General features: G+C 40.7%; 1 protein-coding gene across 1 annotated transcript in view; it reads right to left on the bottom strand.

Annotated features, from left to right (window-relative positions):
- Nucleotides 1-16,723: 16,723 nt before the first annotated feature.
- CYP19A1 (cytochrome P450 family 19 subfamily A member 1) overlaps nucleotides 16,724-22,482 on the bottom strand; it is a 31,751-nt gene continuing 25,992 nt past the window's right edge. Inside the window, 4 exon segments of the mRNA NM_001008715.1 lie at nucleotides 16,724-16,972; nucleotides 18,197-18,438; nucleotides 19,896-20,058; nucleotides 20,494-20,608. Coding sequence (NP_001008715.1) covers nucleotides 16,724-16,972; nucleotides 18,197-18,438; nucleotides 19,896-20,058; nucleotides 20,494-20,608 — 769 coding nt within the window.

Genomic DNA, 22,482 nt, shown 5'->3' on the forward strand with positions numbered 1-22,482 from the left:
GGAGCATCTCTTCTCCTTCTGGAACAGTTCTGCACCTGGATTTCTTACATGGCTAGATGTCCCTTACTCAGGCCTCCTGGTACAGATCCTAGTCTAAGCTGGCAGTGGCTTGTCCTGCACTGACCAGCCTGTATCTGTGTGTGGTGTATTTGGACAACTATTATCTTCCCTGAACCCCAGTTTACTTGACTGTAAGGTGGGGGTGATGAGACCCACCACACAGGTATAGTGAAGAATAAAAACAGGTTGTGTGGGAAAAGCTTTTTACAATGTGCAGAACCATTAGGCATTAGAACTTGTGGGAGGAAAGTAGAGGAATGTACCTGCCAGCTCCCTCTGTCTCTTGTTTTACCCCTGTACTTCCAGGTTGGGTCACTGATCCTCTCCAGCAGCTTCTGGGGAAGCCAGACCCTATGCCCTATGCAGAGTTCTTTCAAGGATCCAGAAGCACTGAAAGAGACCAGAGTCCCATGGGTCAGGTTGGATTGGACTTGGGTCCATGGCTGCTGAGGCTCCAGCTCTGGCAAGCATGGTGGGGAGTGAGCTGGCACCAGGCCCTCAATCCAGACAAAGCTAGGACAGCCAAGGATATCAAGAAATGAGGGGATGATGACTGCTGGCACTTTCCATTGGAGCAAATGTTTGAGGTTCTGGGAAAGTCTGAGGCCAAGGAAATCTAGAGAGACATATAAAATTGTTGTGGTTCAGTGGTGGCTACCTTTGAAGCCCAGAGATCCCTGAGAGAAATGTGGGGGCTGGAGTTCCTGTGGGGCAGGGCTGGAAATTAGAACCAGCGGATGTGGCTATTGCTATGAATGTGACCTGATGTTCAACCCTGGTAGTATCTGGGGGAAATAAGAGTTTCCAAAGGATTTTTCTTATTTACTTTGGAGCACATATAGGATACACATTTATTCAACCCTAGATAGGGTCTAAAGCAGAGTTTTGTGATGAAGGACAAATTATTTTTCTTAATTTTCAGCCCATCATGGATTAATACCTAAAAAAAAAATACTAGAAAATGAAATGAAAAAATGCCTATACCAGTGACCTACTCTCTTTAGTGATATGAGTCCTCTGATCACATACTTGCATTATGTGACTGCGTCATATTCCTATAAAATTTCTAAATGTTGACTCACCATACCTGTATTTATCTTACCATGAGTCCCAGTTTGTGAATTCTGAGTTTTGGATTCTCTGGAGAGGAAAACAATCTTCATAATTACAGTAGAGATAGTACTTTTTAACAAATGGACAATTTCCACAAGGAGCAAAAGGAAAATTCATAGCATTTAATTTGGAAGCATCACATTTACCAAAAGAAAGTTACATTAAAGAGACATTTATGTGTCCAATGGCCATGCGCTTTGATTTCTAATATTGTTTCTCAGCATCACCAGAAGTATTACTTTCCTACTTTAAACCTGAACATATTTACGATACCAGATACTAAGAAGTAGAGGGACAGTACCACACTACCACATTTTAATAAAACTCTACCAGACTTAGCATAAAACTCCGAATCCGTATTGTGATATTGAAAAAAAACATGTCTAGAAATGAGAACAGGCAGGAACTGGCTCTGGGACAGGACTGGACAGTGGCCAACTCTGTGCCTATCCTTCCTGGTTTTCTGGTTATTTTCAGCTTTGGATCTTAGTAACTGAATTTAATCTGTTTTTATTTTGATTTCAGTTACAAAGCTAATGATACATTATTCGTTGAAAAATAAAAATTAGGTACACTAGTAATCTGGTTTCAAAATAATCCTCTTGTTGGGAAATATCCTAATATACTAAAAAAAAAATAGTACTAAGCCCCTGAGGGAGATATAATTTACAGGAATGAGACTATTTCTCAATGGAAATTCGGAACTTCTATATTCAGCTTGGGGATCATACTGTTATTCTAATGATGCTGTCACTGCTCAGAACGTTTTTGCAATGTTTTTTAGAATTGTGTTCAGAGGACCATACCCTTGGTATTGACATACATTAATAAAATTTTTCATTATAATGTCTAATAATTTGAGATTTAGGGAAATAATTCAAATGGGATCTTCTAGGAACATAAGCTACCAATAGAATTTTAGGGTTACCCTCAGGTTATGTCCATTCAGGTATAGATAAGAGAACCCTTGGAAAATTGTGTGGAACAAATATCAGAAAAATTTATAATTTTTCAAAATCTCTTCAAGACTTCTGCAGATAACTGAGTTTTCAAATAATGTCATCTTTATTGTTTTATGCCTGGGCAGCACAGTAGTTTAAGGTATAGCTTCCACATGCTTGTAAACAAACCAGGGATCCAGAAGTCTGAGCTCACCTGCCAAGTCTGAGGCACTCATTGCTTTCGAGGGTCCCAGGGTTAATCTATGTTAGCACTTTTAAAAATCCCTCCTCTGCCCCATCACACAACCTACTTTGGTCCTCCCGTCTGCTTCCCTGTATGCAGAGTGTCTTCTAGGTTCTTCATCCCCTACCCTCTATCTTCACTGAGCTAATTTCCCAACCATGGTCATGCCACACCTGCCACCCTGAGGCAAATATTCAAATCAGATAGGTAAACCTTTTGCTATTGAAAAAAACTGATGTTTGCCTTTGTTTTACTTGGACTCCATAGACCAGATAACAATGTTCATCAACAGATGAATGGATAAACAAGATGTGGTATATCCATGCAATGGAATATTATTCAGCCTTAAAAAGAAAGGAAGTTCAGACCCATGCTACAACATGGATGAATCTAGGTAGGACCTTATGGCTGTGAGGCCTTAGGCAGAGTTCCTAATCTCTTGGTGAGAGAAGCCAGTCACAAAAGCACAAATACTGTAGGATTCCATTTATAAGAGGTACCTAGAATAGTCCAATTCATAGAGACAGAAAGTAGAACAATGGTTGCCAGAGGCTATAGGACAGAGGGAATGGGAAGAGCTCTGAAGATGGATGGTGGTGATGGTTACATAACAACATGAATATACTTAATACCACTGAGCTGTGCACTTAAAGATGATTAAAATGGTAAATTTTATGTTATGTGATTTTATGATGATAGCAATTTTTTAAAAAAGGAAAAAGAGAAAAAGGAATTTTCAGTTCGTGTCTCCCCCATCTGTGCATCTCATGACTGTGTTTTTACTACAAGCTTGATGCCAGTCCCTTAGAAACACAGGATGACTTGAAAACTTCATGTGCCAATTCATTTCCTCTAATTTCCTCCGTAATGAATAGAGCCATAGTTCATGGTGAAGAAAAGAAAAGTGATTTGAATTTGGGCCAAGTAGACCAAGGCTGGCCCACATCCAGACCTTGGTAGAAGGAAGTGTAGAAGCACTCAGCTGCATTCATCAATGGGGAAAAAATGTCTTTTGCCATTTCTATATTGCTGTGCACAGCCCGGCTGAAGCACAATCTTGCTTTATGGTTGTGGGAGGCAGGGCCAGGGCCAGGCTGGGAGCAGAGGACAGGCCCCTCTACTGGGAGGTGGCCTTGAAGGCTGAATGAAATTAGACCACATCCTGGGGTGGCAGTACCACTGCAGAGGCAATGAGCAGTCCTCCATGCTAGGCAGAGGATACCCATCTTGAAGGGAAAACGAGAGTTTCATTAGTATGCGCTGGACTGAACATCAGGAGACTGAACTTCTTCATCTTGCTGCCCAGAAGCTGTGAGGCCTTAGGCAGAGTTCCTAATCTCTTGGCGTCCAGGGTTTATAGATGGTGGGTTGTGTCTGCCCTGACAATGACATTCCGTAAATCTATGAAAATGGTAAAAATCATATAATGAATTTCTCTTGAAACCCTGAGATACGATTAATTCGTAAGACAAGGTGCAAGTGTTTCATCCTAATGAACTTAAGTCACTTTTATTTCCCTAATATATAATTGTAAGATCTTTTGAAAGAGGTAGTAGATTGGGGTGCCTGTGTGACTTAGTTGGTTAAGTGTCTGCCTTCAGCTCAGGTCAAGGTCCCAGGGTCCTGGGATTGAGTCCTGTGTCAGACTTCCTGCTCAGCAGAGAATCTGCTTTTCTCTCTCCCTCTGCTTCTCCCCTCCTTTCCGTTCCTCTCCTGCACTCTCTAATAAATAAGTAAAATCTTTAAAAAGAAAAGAAAAAGGGGGTAGATTAACGTACTTTCTTCTTTGTGTGTGATTAAAAGAGGGAAGCTTCTTTGGTTGCTCATATGGCCCCCTTTAAATTATCTGAATTCATGTCATAAATAACAGGAAACTTTGAGAAAGTATCAGCATTGAATGTATATTTTCCTAAAGTTGAGTAAAAAGCAGATTGTTCTCTGTAGTGTAGACTCTATAGTAGACATAAGTAATAATAATCCTAAATTATTATTTGTAAAAGATTTTGTTTATTTGTTTGACATAGAGGTTGAGAGAGAGTGTGTGTATAAGAAGGAGGAGCTGCAGAGGGAGAAGGCTCTCTCTGCTGAACAGGGAGCCTGATGTGGAGCTCAATCCCAGGACCCTGGGATTAGGACCTGAGTTGAAGACAGACGCTTACTAGCTGAGCCACTCAGGTACTGCATAAGTTATGATTGCTTAGTGATTTGCAGTTTGTAAAAATTTCCTGCAATTATTATTTGGCTTTGGCCTTTACCAAAGTAAGAGTGGCATGACGGTCTTCTGTGTTCACTATTGGTTCAGCCTTTCCATGTAGTAGAAACAATACTGGACAAGGAGCCACTGCCATCTGTGCTCTTCCCCTACCATTTGTCAGTACATTCATGAACAAGCTGCTAAGCTCTGGGCCTCAGGTTCCACATTGAGCAGAGTGAGAGTGGGTCAAGAGCTCAGCTAGATGGCTTTATAGGCCCTTTAGCTCTGAGAATCTTTAGGCTCTGATTTGTTTTGGGGGGTCTTGACTATGAAGCCTGACACTTAGGATTATTTTGAATGAAGAGAGCTGGTTTGCTGATGTCAGGAAATCAGGCCCAGGAGCAAAAGGTTAAAAGGGTAGAATTTCTATAGCTTCAGGAAGAGAATACTGAGTGCAGGCCTCAGTGTGACAGTAAAGTGAATACTGGAATTGGGGTCAGAAGATCTGGGTGTAAGTGTCTTTATTGGGTCCCTGGCTTCCACTCTTGCCGCCCAACAACCATTCTGCTTGTGGCAGCCAGAGTGATTATTTCAAACCATTAATTAGTTTGTGTCATCCTCCTGTTTAAATCTTCCAGTGATTTCTGATTGCACTAATGTTGCACATATCTCATCGTGTACTGGTTAGTGTTTAACAATTGGCCTTCTGGGCAGCCCCGGTGGCGCAGCGGTTTAGCGCCGCCTGCAGCCCAGGGCATGATCCTGGAGTCCCAGGATCGAGTCCCATGTCGGGCTCTCTGCGTGGAGCCTGCTTCTCCCTCTGCCTGTGTCTCTGCCTCTCTCTCTCTCTCTCTGCATCTCTATGAATAAATAAATAAAATCTTAAAAAAAAAAAAAACAATTGGCCTTCTTGAGAAGGGTGTTCTGAGATGAAGGAGAAGCCTTGATTTGTAAAATTTGCCAATTTCCGTATTGTAAATACTCCCACTAAAGCCAATCTCAAGCTACCAACTTGGTATTTACTGGCTCACAAAATTCCTGAAAGCTCAACAATTGACCTTCCTGAGCTGAAATGAGCTAGACCCAGTATACCCTTGCTCAAACCCAGCTTCTTACTGTGACTCCTGTGGTACAGCTTGGTCTGCTGTCTCTGCTGAATCTGCCAGAACAAATACTATAGACTAGGCGACTTAAGCAACAGAAATCAATTTTCTCAGTTCTGGAGGCTGGTAGTCCTAGATCAAGGTCAGGCCAAGTCAATTCCTGGTGAAGACTCTCTTCCTGGCTTATAGATGGATGCCTTCTCACTATGTCCTCATGTGCTTGCAAGGCGCTCACTAATCCTACAGTGTTAGAGCCCAACCTGATGGCTTCATTTAACTTAATTACTTCCATAAAGGTTCTATCTCCAAATACAGTTACATTAGGGTTAGGGCTTCAGCATATGAATTTGGGGGGGGGGGGTTGCATAGCATCTGCCTACCTCATCAACTCTGTTGCATGTTCCCTCTGATTATGCACTGCAGCTACACTGCCTGTGAGCCCTCAAGTACTCCAATCTTCATCCCACCCAAGGCCTACTCATGAGCCATTCCTTCTATCTAGAACTTTCTTTTCCCGATCTTGGCCAGTTACTCTTTGTCAATCTGGTCTTAACTTCAGTATCTCAGAGAAGCCTCATCTGACCATCTAACCCTAAAATAGAGCCCCTTCCCCCATCATATCTCATCACTCAGCTTATTTCCTTCACTGTCCTTACCACCATCTGAAACAATCTTGTTTATTATCTGTCAACTTATTTATTTTCTCTTTCAACATATGAACTGCAAGGGATCAGGCACTTAGAACAGGGCCCAGTACGTAGCATGTTTGTTGAAGAAGTAAATTAAGAATAAGGAAAGAATAAATTGTTTTTGTTGCAAGATAGAGGTGATAAGCATTAGGGAAAAACTTACCTCTGGAGATTTATAACATTGGTTTCAGAGTTTTTTTTTAATTGGCATAATTTTATTTTGATGTGGAGAAAAATGTAGATAAACCTTTTAAGACAAGATCGTGTCAGTCTTTTATTTAAAATTAACTATTTGAGGGGTGCCTGGGTGGCTCAATCAGTTATGCTTCTGACTCTTAGTTTCTGCTCAGGTCCTGATCTCCGGGTTGTGAGATGGAGCCCCCACTTGGGCTCTGTGCTGAGTGGGGAGTCTGCTTGAGATTCTTTCTCTCTCTCTTTCTCTGTCCCTCCCCTGCCCCCTGCACTCTCTCTCTCTCCAAAAATGTCTTTCAAAAATATAAAATGGAGTATTTGAAAGATCACTGAGCCATCAAGAGGGAGAAGGAGGAAGAAAAAGGAAAGATGCAGTTGACCTGTTCATTGCCCTAAGGGCTGCAGAAAGAGAAAAAATCACAGGAAGAATGAAGAAAGGAACTGATCCTCTGTGAGTGCCTTTGCTGATCCTTCTGTGTACTATTCTACTACTACACAAGGTCCATCTAATTGAAGGATCCTCTGAGGTATGTGTTATACTCACTTTTATAAACAGATAAAACTAGGCTCTGAGAGGTTAGGCAGCTGGTCCCAGGACACACAGCTCATACATTGCAGAGCCAGAACTTAATTCTAGTTTGACTGAGTTCAGCCTTTGCCTGACTGCATACCCTGTGTGGAGGCATCAAGCTGAAGGGTGCATCTTTTTCAAGGAAAACTCCCTGAGCAAAGAAACCACACAAATGATGATGGCAGATACCGGACAGAAGACTTTTGTTGTGAGAACCTCCTTTCTTATTTCACGAAGGTTCATGAAGGGACGTATTTGCATAGTTTGACTCCTTGGAAGTAAAGAGTTTGACATGAGCATCAAAAGAGCAGAGGAAGTACATTTAACTGATCCTTATATCAAGAATACAGATTCCTGGAAGGGTTTTGTAGTGATTTCTCTGGGCAGGAGTCTGGTGCATCACAACTGCTGTGGCTTGGTGGAATCATATAGCATGCATTCTTAGTCTCAGGACAAACAACTGCCTGGCTTGGGGCTTAGGGTAGGGCAGTTTGTGCAATAGAATTGAATGCAAGAGAGAGTGGGGTTGATTTCCTTCCAGGGGTTTCCCCTCAGTAGCCCAGGGGAGTTACATTCATGCAGGGAACACCCAAAGACCTGCCCTGCCAGGGCTGAAGACTCCACAGGAACAGATACAGAGTGACAGGAGTGGTCTTGGGTGTAATGCAGGACGAAAAACATTTCCTAGTGTGATTGATGCTTCTCAGCCTTCAATGTGCAACCAAATCCCCAGCTTTACAGCTTGTGGATCTAGCTACAATGCAGATTCAGAGTCAGCCAGCCTGAGCAGGGCCTGAGGGTCTCCATCCTAATTGGCTCCCGGGTGTTGTTGCTGCTGCTCAGTGGACCACACGCCTAAATGCTTTGCTCATCTTGGACCACCTATCTAGGCATCAGAGTGACCTGGGAGAAATGCAGAGTCTCAGGCCCTGCCCAGGCTTACTGAATCAGGATCCACAGTAACAAAATCCCCAGGTAACTAAGATGTAAATTCAAGTTTTAAGAAACATTGCTCTAGAAGTATGAACTACCAGTCATGTCCTGAGGGACTATATGAATTGAATGATGACCCCCAAAACATATGTCCAGTTCCAAATCCCTGGAACCTGTGAATGTGACCTTACTTGGAGAAAAAGAGTCTTTGCAGATGTAGGTAAGAATCTTGAGATGAGATCATCTTGGGTTACCTGGTGCCCTCTAATCACGTGATGTGTCCTTATGAGAGAGGTAGAGGGAGACTTGAGGCAGGCTGAAGAGGACCAGGCAGTGTGACCACGGAGACAGAGATTAGAGTGATGAGGCTACAAGCCAAGGAGGCCTAGAAGAAGCTGGAGAGACATGGAAGGAGTCCCTCCTAGAGTATCCGAAGGAGCATGGCCTGGCTGACACCTTCATTTCAGCCTCTGGCCTTCAGAACCATGAGAGAATCTCCCCGCTTTTGGTAGTTTTTGGCTTTCCTAGGAAACTGACCCAGTGAGGAAGGATTACCCCTCATTGAGGCAAGAGCCTGTGGTGTAGATGGGGAGTGGACAACTCAGCTCCACCAGTGCTGAATAAAACCCTCCATGAAGCTGCTGAACCTGTGACCTGTGCCCAGAGCAATTAGAGAAGGTGACTGGGGATTGTATGAGAAAAGAAAGAGATAACAGAGATTCAGAAAGCACAATGGTGTGTGGAAGGAGGATCTGCAGAGGAAGAAGAAAGAGATGGATGAAAAGCGCATGTACACCTGATTCTCTGGGCAAAAACAGCAGTTCCAGGCAGGGAGACAGGAGCTGAGTCCCTTGAGCACACTCCTCAGCACTGGACCTGAGATAGGCAGGGAGGCAGTGTAGGGGCTACCAAGACGATGCCTGTGGAAGGCCCTGCAAAAGATCTATGAGAAGCAGGGATGCAGGCTACTGAATTAGAGACCAGAATGAGACCTAAGAAGGAGAATGGGAAATAATCACGTTGAAATATGATGAAATGTGATTTTTTGGATTTATTTGGAACTGAGTTAGACTTTAAATATGCACAGTGTTACCTCTCCTGATAACCAGTGGGCATCACATGTGATCATTAAGCACAAAAATACCATGTATTTATGATCCTTATGAATTTGGACTGATTATGAAGCTAAGACAGGTTCTTCTGAAAGATGACCTCTTTAAGGCTATGTGTGCCATAGGACAAGCTTTTTGGTTTCCATTAGAGAATGTTCAACTCTTTATTAACCCATAAACTTGTAGAATCTCAAGTTGTAAGAGGGGCACCAAGATTCATCTAGTCCAACTCCCTAGTGGACAGGAACCCCCTCCCCAATAGCTCTGACCAAGAAGTATACAGCTCCACCTGTTTGGCTATGTTTTTCTTGTTTTAAATGTGTAGCCAGTTCATTCAGTGTTTCAGACTGGTTCAGTGGCCCATTTTAGAAGGTGTACATATGATACCAGTTATTTTCGTGAATCTAGTAGAACGTGATTCTCTTAGTTGCTCAAATGTTCTACCAATTTTCTATCCTCCAAAAATGCATTGAGTTCATTCTGTGTACCAGACACCAAGATGAATAAAAACATGGATGGCTAGAGAAAACATAAAGGTCAACTTACTTTGACTCCTTAATATAGCCAAATTAATATAACTGGTTTGACCCATCATTGACTGGTGGTTGGAGAGACAGGACAAAGTCCCACTTCACTGTTTTTGGACTTACTTCCATGGAGATAAGGCTGGCCAAAGCACAGATAGAGGCAAAGATTCATAGTATTCTCAGGACCTGATTTTCTGCTACCTCATCCCCCAATTTTAATATCTATGCCAATGAAAATTTATAGGCATTGTTATTTATATTTGTATTTGATGTTACAAAGGACCAAATCCCACTTTTAGTTGGTATAACATACAGGAAAAAAAATCATAAATTTTAGGATAAGTCAGAGGGTTCAAATGTCTAGGTAAGACACTGTGGGCAAGTTACTCTTTGAGAATCAGTTTTACCATCTGCAAAATTGGGAATAATCTGCATGATTGTTTCAAGGTTTAAATGAGAAAAGTTGGATGGAAAGCTATTAGTTGTGACATCTTTTTTTTTTTTTTTTTTTTTTTATTTATGATAGTCACACACAGAGAGAGAGAGAGAGAGAGAGAGGCAGAGACATAGGCAGAGGAAGAAGCAGGCTCCATGCACCGGGAGCCCGACGTGGGATTCGATCCCGGGTCTCCAGGATCGCGCCCTGGGCCAAAGGCAGGCGCCAAACCGCTGCGCCACCCAGGGATCCCCGTAGTTGTGACATCTTAATGATGTATAACATTTCTTTCCTCTTCACGCTTGTTTCAAGAACCACACACAAAGATGCGTCAGGCACTCCTGCATTATCACAGGCAGAGAGTTCATTTCTTTTTGCATATTTTTGATTGTTTCTAGAATTATACAAGCAGTAAAAGCAGCAAGCTGCATTTGGGAAGAGTGATAGGCACATGCCAGAGATAGCATTAATTTCAGGAAAGAAGGGAGGTACTTTTGACCTTAGTGATCCATTAGTTTAAGTGGGAAACCAAAGCCCCTCAGAAAAAAATTTGCTTCAGTAAATGTATTGGTTTGCCTGCAAGTTCAATAGGGCATAAAGTGATTATATGTGAGTGAAATGTGTTCCATGAACATCCTTATGCTCCTGTAGCAGTAAGTTAGGGCTACATACAGACATATTAGTGTTTTGGGGCTTGTATTCTGCAATCGATGTGTAGTGAATGCCCAGGTCATTCCTTCAGCAGCCAAATTGCATATCTGACCTGGAAGTAACATTGCCTTATACACTCAGTTTATTTTTATTTATTTATTTTTTTATATACACTCAGTTTATTAGAGCTTATGCATAAAGGGGGAAATGGTGTTATGTTTATGAAGCAAAATAACAAGTTAGAACGAAAGCATTGGAAATGACTTGGAAGTCCTCTAGTGTAATCTGCATTTATAGATGGTCCTCTAACATTCAGATTGGTGAGAAGACACCGCAGGACCCTTTATGAGATAGACAGTTATGAAGGGAAGTTGGGCTCGCTGAAGTCAAACAACTCCTAGACTTGGACCTGGAATCCCTGGGGGGGATTTCCCAGATGTGGCCTTTATTGACATTGAACAAATCACTTGACCTCCCTGTGCTTCAGTTTCCTCATCTGTGAAGTGGAGACTTCTTGGCTTTCCTCACCAGGTGGTTGGATGGGAAGGGGGCACTCCCCCAAAATAATGAATGTGAGAGTGATTGATGCTGGAGACCTTAAGCCTTGGGGTCCAATCAGCCCAAGGATGACTGGTCTGGCTGGCACTGTGTATTAAGAACACTGAACTCAAATGCCTTTAGGTGAGAATGCTCCTTTTGTTCATAGAAGCTCTAAGAGTTAGCCTGATCATCTGATTTATGTTACCTGCCTGTCACCTCTAGACATTCTGATTCGAGATTCCTAACAACCTAGACACTACTGTATAGGTAGAACCAGCTTCATGTATGGGTGAAGTAGGTGCTATCATTTTAAGGGGTTCTCAAAGGCACTATCTCCTTTTCCCTCTTCTCTTTCCATGAGCCCGGCTTGCTGATGCCTAGAATTCTTTTGGGAAATCCTCTGGGCAAACAAAAGCCTATGTTGGAAGGGAGGATGACATTTCAATCCTTAGCTTTGCTTTATCATTTATCTTAGGTAGATCTGAAAAGCAGATTAGAGGGATGCCTTGTTGGCTCAGGTGGTGGAGTATGTGACTTTTGATCTTAGAGTTGTGGGTTTGAGTCCTACATTAGGTGTAGTGATTACTTAAAAATAAAATCTTTAAAAACAGATTAGATAAAAGCAGACTTAAAAAAATTTTAGAGCAGGTTTTGATAAAAGAATCTGAGACACTGACCATGTGTATTGGAGTTATGTGTGGGTATGAGAGAGAAAGTCTAGCAAACAAGTAGCAAATGAATGTAAATTGGGTGGATGGAGGAATTTTTCTGGAATGAGGATAGTACCTGCTTCATAGTATAGTTGGGAGAATTAAATGGTAATGTAAAGGGATTAATAGAATAAGAAAGTAAATGCAGTCATTTTTGTTTTCTTGGTCTGAAGGAAGAAACATACTTTCACAATAGCCTGGAGTAGGAGGGAGGCAGAAGGGTGATGTGCTCAGCTACTTATCCAACCAAGCTTAGCTAGGCTAGCAGAGGAAGCCCATGTACATGGTGTCTGGTTGTGTCTCCTCCATGCCAAACACTTGGCTATTTGGAAATAATGAGATGAGGGACTGAATAGTTCACTGATACCTGGAATCCTTGTCAAATGAAGAAATAGCTGTCCATCATAGTGGACTTCTTAGAAGCATCTTCCAATTTGGCCAAAATAGAGGTGATTTTATGGCCATCATCAGCTCTGATTTGTTCACATGTGGTTATAGTAAATTACTATTTCTTAACTCTACTCAGTTACATAGTACTGCATTGGAAATGAATTGCAATTGTGCAAAACTAGAAATGCTCCTACTGGTTATGGAATAGCCTAATGGAATCTGATAATTTCCTATTGAGGGCGATATTGTCATCCACATGTTAGATCCCCCACCTTACACTAAGATAATTTTTATTTTTATTTTTTTTATTTTTTAAGATAATTTTTATAGTGCTCTCCCATGGACTATCTTTTTTTGAGAAAGATCCTGCAAACATACCTGTGTGTGTGGGGGGGGGAGAGGTAGCTTAGGCAGAATCATTCAGATTTTATTGATGAAGGAACTGAGATATTTCCTGCTGTCATATTTCCTTGGGTAAGAAGGCAAGGAATGAACAAATCTTGAAAGGGGTTTACCTAACATCACAAAGTGGGAGAGTTGGGAAACTGAGCCTGGCCTCCTTAGCCTTCCAGCAGTGAGTCCTGTTGCAAAGAAGCAGCTTGATGAAGGGCCCAAGGACTTTGGAAGGAGAGATGGACTTGAGGGCAGGTCTCCTAAACTCCCTGGGTCTCTGTTCTCATGGATACAACATGGAGCTTCCTGGGGAAATTTTTAATATGAAAGTTGTCATGAAGCTTAAAATGAGAAAATGGATGTAGAAGCATCTGGCACATCTCTTGCTTTCTCCACTGCATGCGAAAAGCTTTGAGGGTGTCATGAGTCAGCCTAACTACTGAGCATCATCATTTTTATGCCTTTGCTTATTGAGAGGTTTCCCTGTACCAGACAGTGTCCTAAGAGTTTCACATGAATCATCCCTTGTAGTCCTCACAGCAACCTTCTCAAGTAATTATTATCCCATTTGGATTGATGAGAAAACTGAGGTATGGAGAGATTGAACAGCTTGCCCAACTATTTATTTAAGAAAAGGCTGAATCTGGATTCAAGTCTTCACTGTCTCCTTACTTATGGAGTCATGGAACTGAAAGGAACTTAAAAAAAAATCCACCTGGACCACAGGCTCAACCTCCAGGTCTTGTAATTTAAGATCTTCATCGCAAGAAATATTTTACTAATTCAGTAGTCCACCTCATTCATGGGGAATACATTCCAAAACCCAACAGGGATGCCTGAAACCACAGATAGTAACAAACCCTGTACATAGTTTTCTTCCTGTACAGAATCCCTATAATAAAGTTTAATTTATAAATTAAGCACAGTAAGAAATTAACAACAATAGCTAGTAATAAAATAGAACAACTGTAATGGTAGTAAGAAAAGTTCATTTAGGTAAGCCCTGTCCATTTAGCCTTGGAGAGTTTGATTTTTCTGAGCTAAGTCCAACTGAAAGTATCACAAATTCCATTCCACTCATTACTTTGACAGAATTTAATTTAGCAAATTGTTCTGCAGGTATGGGTGAAAGATTCAATCACAGAGCCCAGCTGATATATGAGATTAAGGAGGATCCAGCTAGCATTCTTTCTAATGGGCCAATGCCACACACTTAGGGGAATATTAGCACCATGAGTTTCCAAAGGTGCTGTTTATAAATAAAACTGACAACTTCTAACTCACATTTGTCAGTATGTGGGGGCTTTCTGTATGGGATTATTTTCTACTTGGAAGAGGAAAAAGTGTGATGTTAATGAAGGCATATGGGGGTGTCTAGTACACCTGAGGATAGGAGGGCACAATTATCTTCATAATTTCACAATAATAGAGCCCTTATAATACATGCATTTCACTGACAATTTCTTTGAAAACTGGTGAAAACGGAATCTACAGCATGTTCAAGAGTGATAAGTACATAACAATGAGGCAAAATTCTGAAGAGAAAACGGGATTTTCAAGTATATGTTGATCAGCTTAATGAAAAGTTGATGGTATTCCAAATTCCCTAGGCAAAGCCTGTACAGACATATGGGGTTTGTCAGTATAGACCAAGCAGAGTAAAAAGTTGATTACCCAGATAATTTGATTCTGAGAATTTGCTTGGATCAAACCAGCATTTCCCTCTTCTTGTCCTTCCTCTGCCCCCCACCCCCATCCCTAGCTTTTCCCCAGCATATTTTAATTTTTTCAAAATTTTTCCCCCAGCATATTTTTATATCTACAATGTCTCTATATAACTATATAAACCTTCCATTTGACTTTGTGTAGACATAGACCTCGGCTACATATATACATACAAAATACAGTAGATATTCCAAGGGAACTGGATGGGTGAAGTGTACACTGATCTGAAGTCTTTTTTCCTCTGCTATCTCTTGCCAGAGGCAAAGCAAAGTGTGTGTTAATAGTCATCAAGTGAATTGATTTGGATATATTAAATCTAAAATCCTGGCCTTTCTTTCAGGGGTCTGAATTATTTGGATGATTGTCCCGACCTTACTATGAATATATCCAGGTACACAGGCATATTTCTGTATATGTTTAGGCCATATAGATTATCCAAAGTTTAAATATTTCTTTCTTTACTAATAGCTATCCTTGAGGTCTTAGAATACCTGCTTCCCGTTTACTTGGATTCTGGGTTCAGTTAGATTATCTATGAGCAAGAGTGTCTCTGTTCAGTGCTATCCTTCCTCCACAGTAAATATAGGGAGTCAGAATGGGGGATTGGGAGGATGCCAAATAAAGAGCTCATGCTCTCAGAGTGCTTACAATTTAATACTCAGCTGCTGCTCTATTACCAAAAGGTAGGGTGAAAAGAGTATTCAAATGTTTTGATGGCAGTTGATTCAATGGCAAACATTTACTTACTTGTAATTTTTCAATTTTTAAATGGCATTCCTTAGATACAATCATATTGGCTATCTAACACAAGTAGTGGCACATGGAAAATTAACTTCTACTTGATTCTCTTATTTTTTAAATTTTTTTATTAGAGAGAAAGAGTGTGAGTGAGTTATGGGGTGGGGGTTGCAGGGAGAGAATCTTAAGCAGGCTCCACATCCAGCATGGAGCCTGACACAGGGCTCCATCTCATGACCCTGAGATCATGACCTGAGCTGAAACTGGGAGTCGGATGCCTAACCGACTGAGCCACCCAGGCGCCCCATACTTGATTCTCTTTAAAGAACTAATTTACAAGGTGTGTATTTTATTCATGGCTATGTATAGTGATTCAATGAACTCCATAGTTGTTAAATGTTTAAGATAACTATTAAATCCGAGGTAGGATAAAAAATGATTGCAGGGCCTCCACCCTGACCATGTTCTCCACTGATCTGTTGCTATTGACTTCAAGGTTATGGAAAGAAAGGGGGGGGGGGGACTGTTGAGGGAGAAAGAGGATGGAATAGGTTTGAATCCACTGGTTTGTGGAATTATATATAGATGTAGAGTTCTCCTTCCTCAAATCATTGGGGCCATTTTAAGAGTTAATAGATGTCATTATTTAAAGTTACTCTTGGTTAGCACTAGTGGAGCTAAGCAATGATGCAAACATGAAGAAAATTTTATGTGAATTTGAAATGCATTGTGTGATTTTTTTTTTCCCCCCTACAGCAGATGTGTGGTCCTGATTGTATTTTACTCAGGCTATTACTAAATTACTTTATATTACCTGAATCTATATCTATTGTAGCAGAGGTGAGTGGCTGAGGCATCAATTGAGAGACTGGGAAAAGATAGTCCCCCTGTTCAATTTTTGCCAGTTAAGTCACCATGAATAATCAATCAAGAATTAGTTGAATAACTTGTAGGAAAAGTCAAATGCTGAATTTATAAGCATTTCTCCAAAGAATATGAATGTTGTAGAGCCTATCACTGAAAACTAAATCAAAATACTTTTATTCACATTAGCAGGTATGTTTGGCCCTAAGTACCCAGACATCAGCCAGCTTTTCTAATGGACTTGAGTGCTTCTGCCCGAGACCTCAAAATGCTCTTGGGGCAGGGCAGTGGAAATTTTGTGGGAAGGAGGACAGAAAGTTTGCTGATGGCCTAACTTTTCCAAAGCATGTTTTGTGGAATTGAGCATTTTCCCTGCAATCTCTTGGCCTCTATTTTCTCTGAAAGACAAGTTCTCTGGTTTGGACAAAAACAGATGACCAATGTCTCCTGACTTGCTGACAGTCCATATGAGGTATGGCTATAAAATGGCATAGGCCACCAAATGTTCACTGCGAGGATGACGCTACTTGGTAAAGACAGGCAGTTTCCATGTGAACTACTGATGAAATGCTCAGAGTAGATACTGATCAACCTTCTTTAGTGTTTGAGGCACTTTTCTGAATTTCTTGGGACAAAAACCATTTCCAGCAAGTTGTTAGTCTCATCTGGGTGTAAGGACAAGCCATATTTTTTCTGCATATTTTCAATACACTCTCCTTGCAATGTCTGCACGTGGAAACGTCTCAGAAGTGTAACCAGGACAACTTTCATCATCACCATGGCAATGTACTTTCCTGCACAGCTACGAGGTCCAAAGCCAAATGGCTGAAAATACCTGTAAGGAACCTATGAAAATAATCAGACAGTTAGCCAGAGTCATGCAATCTCTGTTTGATTCACTCTGAAAACACTGATCAATCAGAACGCTGTCACAGGGCTTAAACCGTGCTCTTCCCTCAATGAAATGACTGTAACTCAAATAAGTTCTTTTATCCATCCAATATTATTCACCCCCTCTGATATATGCCCAACCTTGGACAGTCCCTACCTTTACCTTTCACACCAATTTGCTGAGATAAAGCAATGCACATCATCATATTACAGCCAGTGTTAGCATACTCAATTAGGTCTATGGGATGACCACAGCTCTACTACTCTTCTGCGTGTCATTGAGGCAAAGATTGTTTTTGTGCAAATATGTTGACTCCTGCCTGGCCTCTTAGTGCCAAGCATCCAAATATTTTTAGTTATGTGAAAAATTAATGGGGACCACATCTGTCTGTCTTGTTACCATCTGTGCTTACATAGTACCTGGCTCAAAGTAGAGGCTCAGGAAGTTTTTGTTGACCAGTTGTCAACATAGATAGCATGGGTTGCTCACGTAGGAGCAGAATGAATTAGAGAACTGGAGTAATTAAGATCATGTTTCTATATCATATGCAAATGCAAGAAAGAACAGTGAGGGAAATATCTGGAAAATTTTAATTAATAAATATCAGTGCCTAAAATTTGACATAATAGAAGCTGCATCTACAGTATATTTCAAGGATGGAAAAAGCTGAAGCTCTTCTGGTTACTGAGTTCTATTTAGAATGGGAACTAGTGTTTATGGGGCCATTTGGTGAACCAAAGGCAGACTGCAAAAACTAAATCTTTTGGTCTCATTTGATATCCATCTGAAACACAACTGGACTTTCCTTTGCTTAGGTGGTGCTAAAGTTGACTCTACATGATTACAAAGTGACAAGTTGAAATGGAACAGTAGGTTGGTTGGGTTAAATAACATTTGCCTCATTGTAGCCAAATTAAGGGCCTGGATTTTTCACATTTTGACCCATTGTGTGGCCACCATGTGGGATACTTCTCAGAGCTGGAGACCTAGCATCCTTGGCTTGAGGATGAATATGGTAGTCATGTTCTAAGCTAGAGGAAGCATGTGCTTCTGGTGAGGCAATAGAGGGGAATAAGTAAATAGAATGAAATGTACATGGTGCAAACACAGAACAAGAGAGGATTTAACAGTTGACATTTCTGAGAGTGGCACACTTGGTTTTAAGGAAGGGCTCTTACATTCTTTGCAAAGTTTTCAAGAGTAAATTCATTGGGCTTGGGGAAAAACTCCAGTCTATGCATTCTTCCAATATTCAGGATAATGTTAGTCCCCTTTTTCACTAGGTAGCCATCAATGATATCATCCTGTAAGGCTTTGCGCATGACCAAGTTCACAACAGGCTGGTACCGCATGCTCTCGTAGATAAAGTTTTCCACCACTTTTAATTTTTGCATATCATCAATCCTTATATCTCTTTCACCTGTGGGAGTAGATAAATAGGACAAGGAGATAATGATAGTTTCAATATGTGATGGACAATAAAACTCCCATAGTTTCCACAGAAGAGTCTGCTCCTGGCTGAACGTTTTTGTTTGTTTGTTTGTTTGTTTGTTTTCCTATAGTTTTAATGCAAACCAGCAATCTGGGCAAAATAGGTCATTTGGTTCAAAGAGTGCTTTGTAAAAATTCAGATTTGAAGCCAATTACTATAAAACCTAGGAGATTTCATAGAAAAGTCTGGATTTCTGGAAAAATAAGAAAACCTGATAAAACTGGGCCCACAACACTACATGGCAATGATGGGCTGAACTTGAAGGCCAATGAGCCCTTTAGAAGGGGCATCCACCTTCAGTTTTATGTAGACCTACACAATCTGCTTCAAACATATATTTTCCTGGTCTCTGAGGTCTTCGAATTTTGTCTCCTACTGTAAATTCTAGGGGACATTTACTCCTTCTCTAGTCAAAATGAGATGGTGAATTGAATCCCTTTCAATGAAATTTTCTCCTCTGGTTACCTGTGCAGTCATCTGCCCAGAATGCATCACTGATAGTCCCTCCTTCCATCTCATCAAGAACAACCTATTGTACTAGAGGGGCAAGAACCTCCTCTCCCTGCCACAGCAAAATAGGTGCTTCAGCTAAACTCTCAGTGTGCTGGGGATTGACAGATACTTGGCACTGTTTCAGATTGGTCTGACACTGGTCAGAGAGGCTTGGATTATTCCCAGAATTGGCAAAGCTTCAGAGCATCGTCAAATGAGTTACCACATTTGCAGAATCAAAATCAGCCTAGAAGCCTAGAGTCCCAAGGCAGCTCTGTCTCCTGTACAGCCATATCATTCAGAAAGGGTCTCATTTGGTCAGAGAACTCTGACAGCCCTGCCCCTTGTATGCTGCTCTTTGTATACTTTAGGGTGTAATGGGGTACATTTATTTGGGATGGGGAGGTAGAAGGGAAGATGACAGAGAAGGTAACCAAAGGCATTCCATAGTAAGTAATTACTGTAGCCAGTTCCCTGGATAGACCCACAAAAGCATTTGGCCTGCGTAAGGTAGGCAGAGCATTTATGTGCACATTAAGAAAAACATTGACGAATACACAGCAAAGAATGAATAAGTGGTTCCCCCTGGGGAATGCAAATGAGGCTGGTGAGGAGAGTGGAAGGGGTCAGGGAGTGTCACCTTTTGCTTTATACCTATCTCTATTTAAAATTTTTTCAATGAGCATGCATTGTTTTTATAATGAAAACAAAAACACAGAATGGAACTAACTTTTCAATCCATGTGGCATAACCAGATGGGGCAAAATGACTACCATTATTGTTCTGTGGGTGGATTGTAATAAAGATTTTGTTTGAAATCATATTCTTAGGACATAAGAAGCTGACCTTAGAAGACGGTTACTAAGCTCTATTACTAGTTGATCAGTTCTTACCTACAACAGCCTGGATCTCCTTCATTATTGATTCTTCAACCTTAGGGTGCTTTGCAATGAGAAATAGCATAAAGAACACAGAGACAGACATGGTGTCTGGTGCTGCGATCAGCATTTCCAGTATGCACTGGTTCACATTCTCTCTTGTTAAGTCACCACGTTTCTGAACAAAAGAGGGAAGAAAAATTGGAAAAGTAAATTTATGCTTCCAAAAAGGAGGGGGAAGGGACAGTCATGATCAAAAGTATCAACAAAATGGAGTCATAAATATTACACCTCTGTAATTGACATTTTTTTATAATAGTCTTCAGCTGAAAGAGGACAAATTTAACCAATTGTCTATGTATTTACTGTCTTTAGGCTCCTCTATTTTCATATTTTGTATTGTGCAGATACAGAAGTTTCTATCTTAAAGGTCATTCTTACCAGAATGTCTAATGAGTGGGCTCTTGGGGTTGCCATTATAGAAGTACAAGAGCAAATAAATACTTATATGCAGAAGTATACAACAATTACAAGAGGGAATCTTTATACAACCTACACACAAACAGTCAAATACATATGTTGTGTGGAAATTATGATTAATCTAGGTCAGTACCTCAGCAAAAATCAATTCAGTGGCAAAATCCATATGGTCTTCCAGTTTCTCTGCTGTGGAAATTCTGTGTCTTTTTTCTTCTATCAGAATTTCCATGGCATCTTTTAAATCCTTGCTATAAAAAAAGGGGGGGGGTTTATAATCTATCTTTAGTTAAGACATGTAGAAAGTATATTCATTTGCCATTTGTTTAATAAAATTATCTGCTTTAATTGAAGCTATTAGTGCTCATGAATAACTGAATTTAAACTTAATTCTTCACAAATATCCTGAAATTACGTATTCATTATACTTCATGTTAAGGAACCAAATTTAGCTAGGATTTCTAGGTAATGATAGCAAAATGAAGGCCATAACTTGTAGTGAAAGGTTAAAAGCTGGTACCCAAATGGTAAATCCAATCATGTTTTCTGACTTTTGATGTGGCCAGTACAGTGTCTAAATTGAAAAACAAAACAAAAACCAGCAAAGGCAAACCATACTCTCCACAGTTTGCCCCAGGCACCTTTACTTCCTGTTTTTTTTTTTAATTTAATTTGCCAACATATAACACCCAGTGCTCATCCCATCACATGCCCTCTTTAATGCCAGTAAACAGTTACCCTATCCCCCCACCAGCTTCCCCATCAGTAACCCTCTGTTTGTTATCTAGAGTCAAGTCTCTCCTGGTTTGTCTTCCCTTCTAATTTTTCCCCACTCAATTTCCCCTCCTTTCCTTATGGTCCCTTTCACTACTTCGTATCCACACAGCCTACTTCTATTGGCCCAGCTCTGGAAACAACTGAGTTTAAGATTTTCTATTCTAGAAAGTAAACGCAAAGGATTGAGTATTATTCTTGATATTCTCTTACCTTGAAGTTTCTGCCACATAGTAAATGTGAAGTAAATATTTATTGACTGACTGACTAGCCACATGGGTATGTAGAGTATATGCATTTTGACAGGGTGGAAGAGGGAAGAGCACATTGGGAAGGGAGAGTCAGTTTCTAGTCTGGATTGTTTTCTTTCTATGTAACCTACTTTAAGTCTCTTACATCTCTTTTAAAGTGAAGGTCTCAGACTCAATGAACAGTAAGTCTTCTGTAAGATCTAAACCCTGCTATTCTTGCATTTGTCTTGAAGTGTATACATCCATATGTAAATATTGTTGCCCAGTCTCAGGGGAGACTCAGGGGAGTCTCATTCTGCATTATAGTAAATGTACAATAAATGTACAATTTTCTTTCAAATTTTTGTTGACATGGTCACTTGTACAACCATGTTGATGATGTTGATGCAGATAGCCTCTATGTTTACTCCAGCTTAGCAGGAAAAGTAAGGGAAGATTCTACCCACTTTTTAAAGTTTCTTTTGGGCATCTCAAGGAAGGAAGGTGTTTCAACATTTGAAGACCTATTCTTCAGGCTAGTATAGTAATTGTGTTATTCTAAATAAGGATGCCATCCTTTGTGTATCTCTGTAAGCATGCCTGCAGAAATACACCTACCTCCCGATATACACCAGGGTTATAGTCACATTCATTCATTCATTCATTCATTCATCTATCAGTCCATTTATTCAGCAAATATTTGTTGATGCTCTTACAAGGAACAGATAACTCACTCAGTTGGTGGGCTGTGAATGCTCATAGCATTCCTACCTGAGCAGTGGCCCCTGAATGGTCTGGGAGTTGTTGAAATGCCCTTAGACTATGAATTCATGGAGAATTCCTTGGTGGAACTGCAGTCACTTCTGAACATCTGGGCCAGAATCAGGGGGCCCGTGAACGCTAATTGGGAATCCTTCTTATTTGGATTAGAAGCTGGCCCTACATAAATTTGTGCATCTGAATTTATATGCCTGTAAAAACTGGGAGAATTGAGTTCAGTGACAATTTTCAGGGAATAGGAAATTTCTGACTTACAAAAACACGTAATACAAGAATATATCTGTGAGTCTGTGGTTTGGAACTTTTATACTAAAACAAGGGTGGCTAGGTTATCAGTCCAG

This window comes from Canis lupus, chromosome 30 (genome assembly GCF_011100685.1).
Source record: "Canis lupus familiaris isolate Mischka breed German Shepherd chromosome 30, alternate assembly UU_Cfam_GSD_1.0, whole genome shotgun sequence".
Classification (NCBI taxonomy): Eukaryota; Metazoa; Chordata; class Mammalia; order Carnivora; family Canidae; genus Canis; species Canis lupus.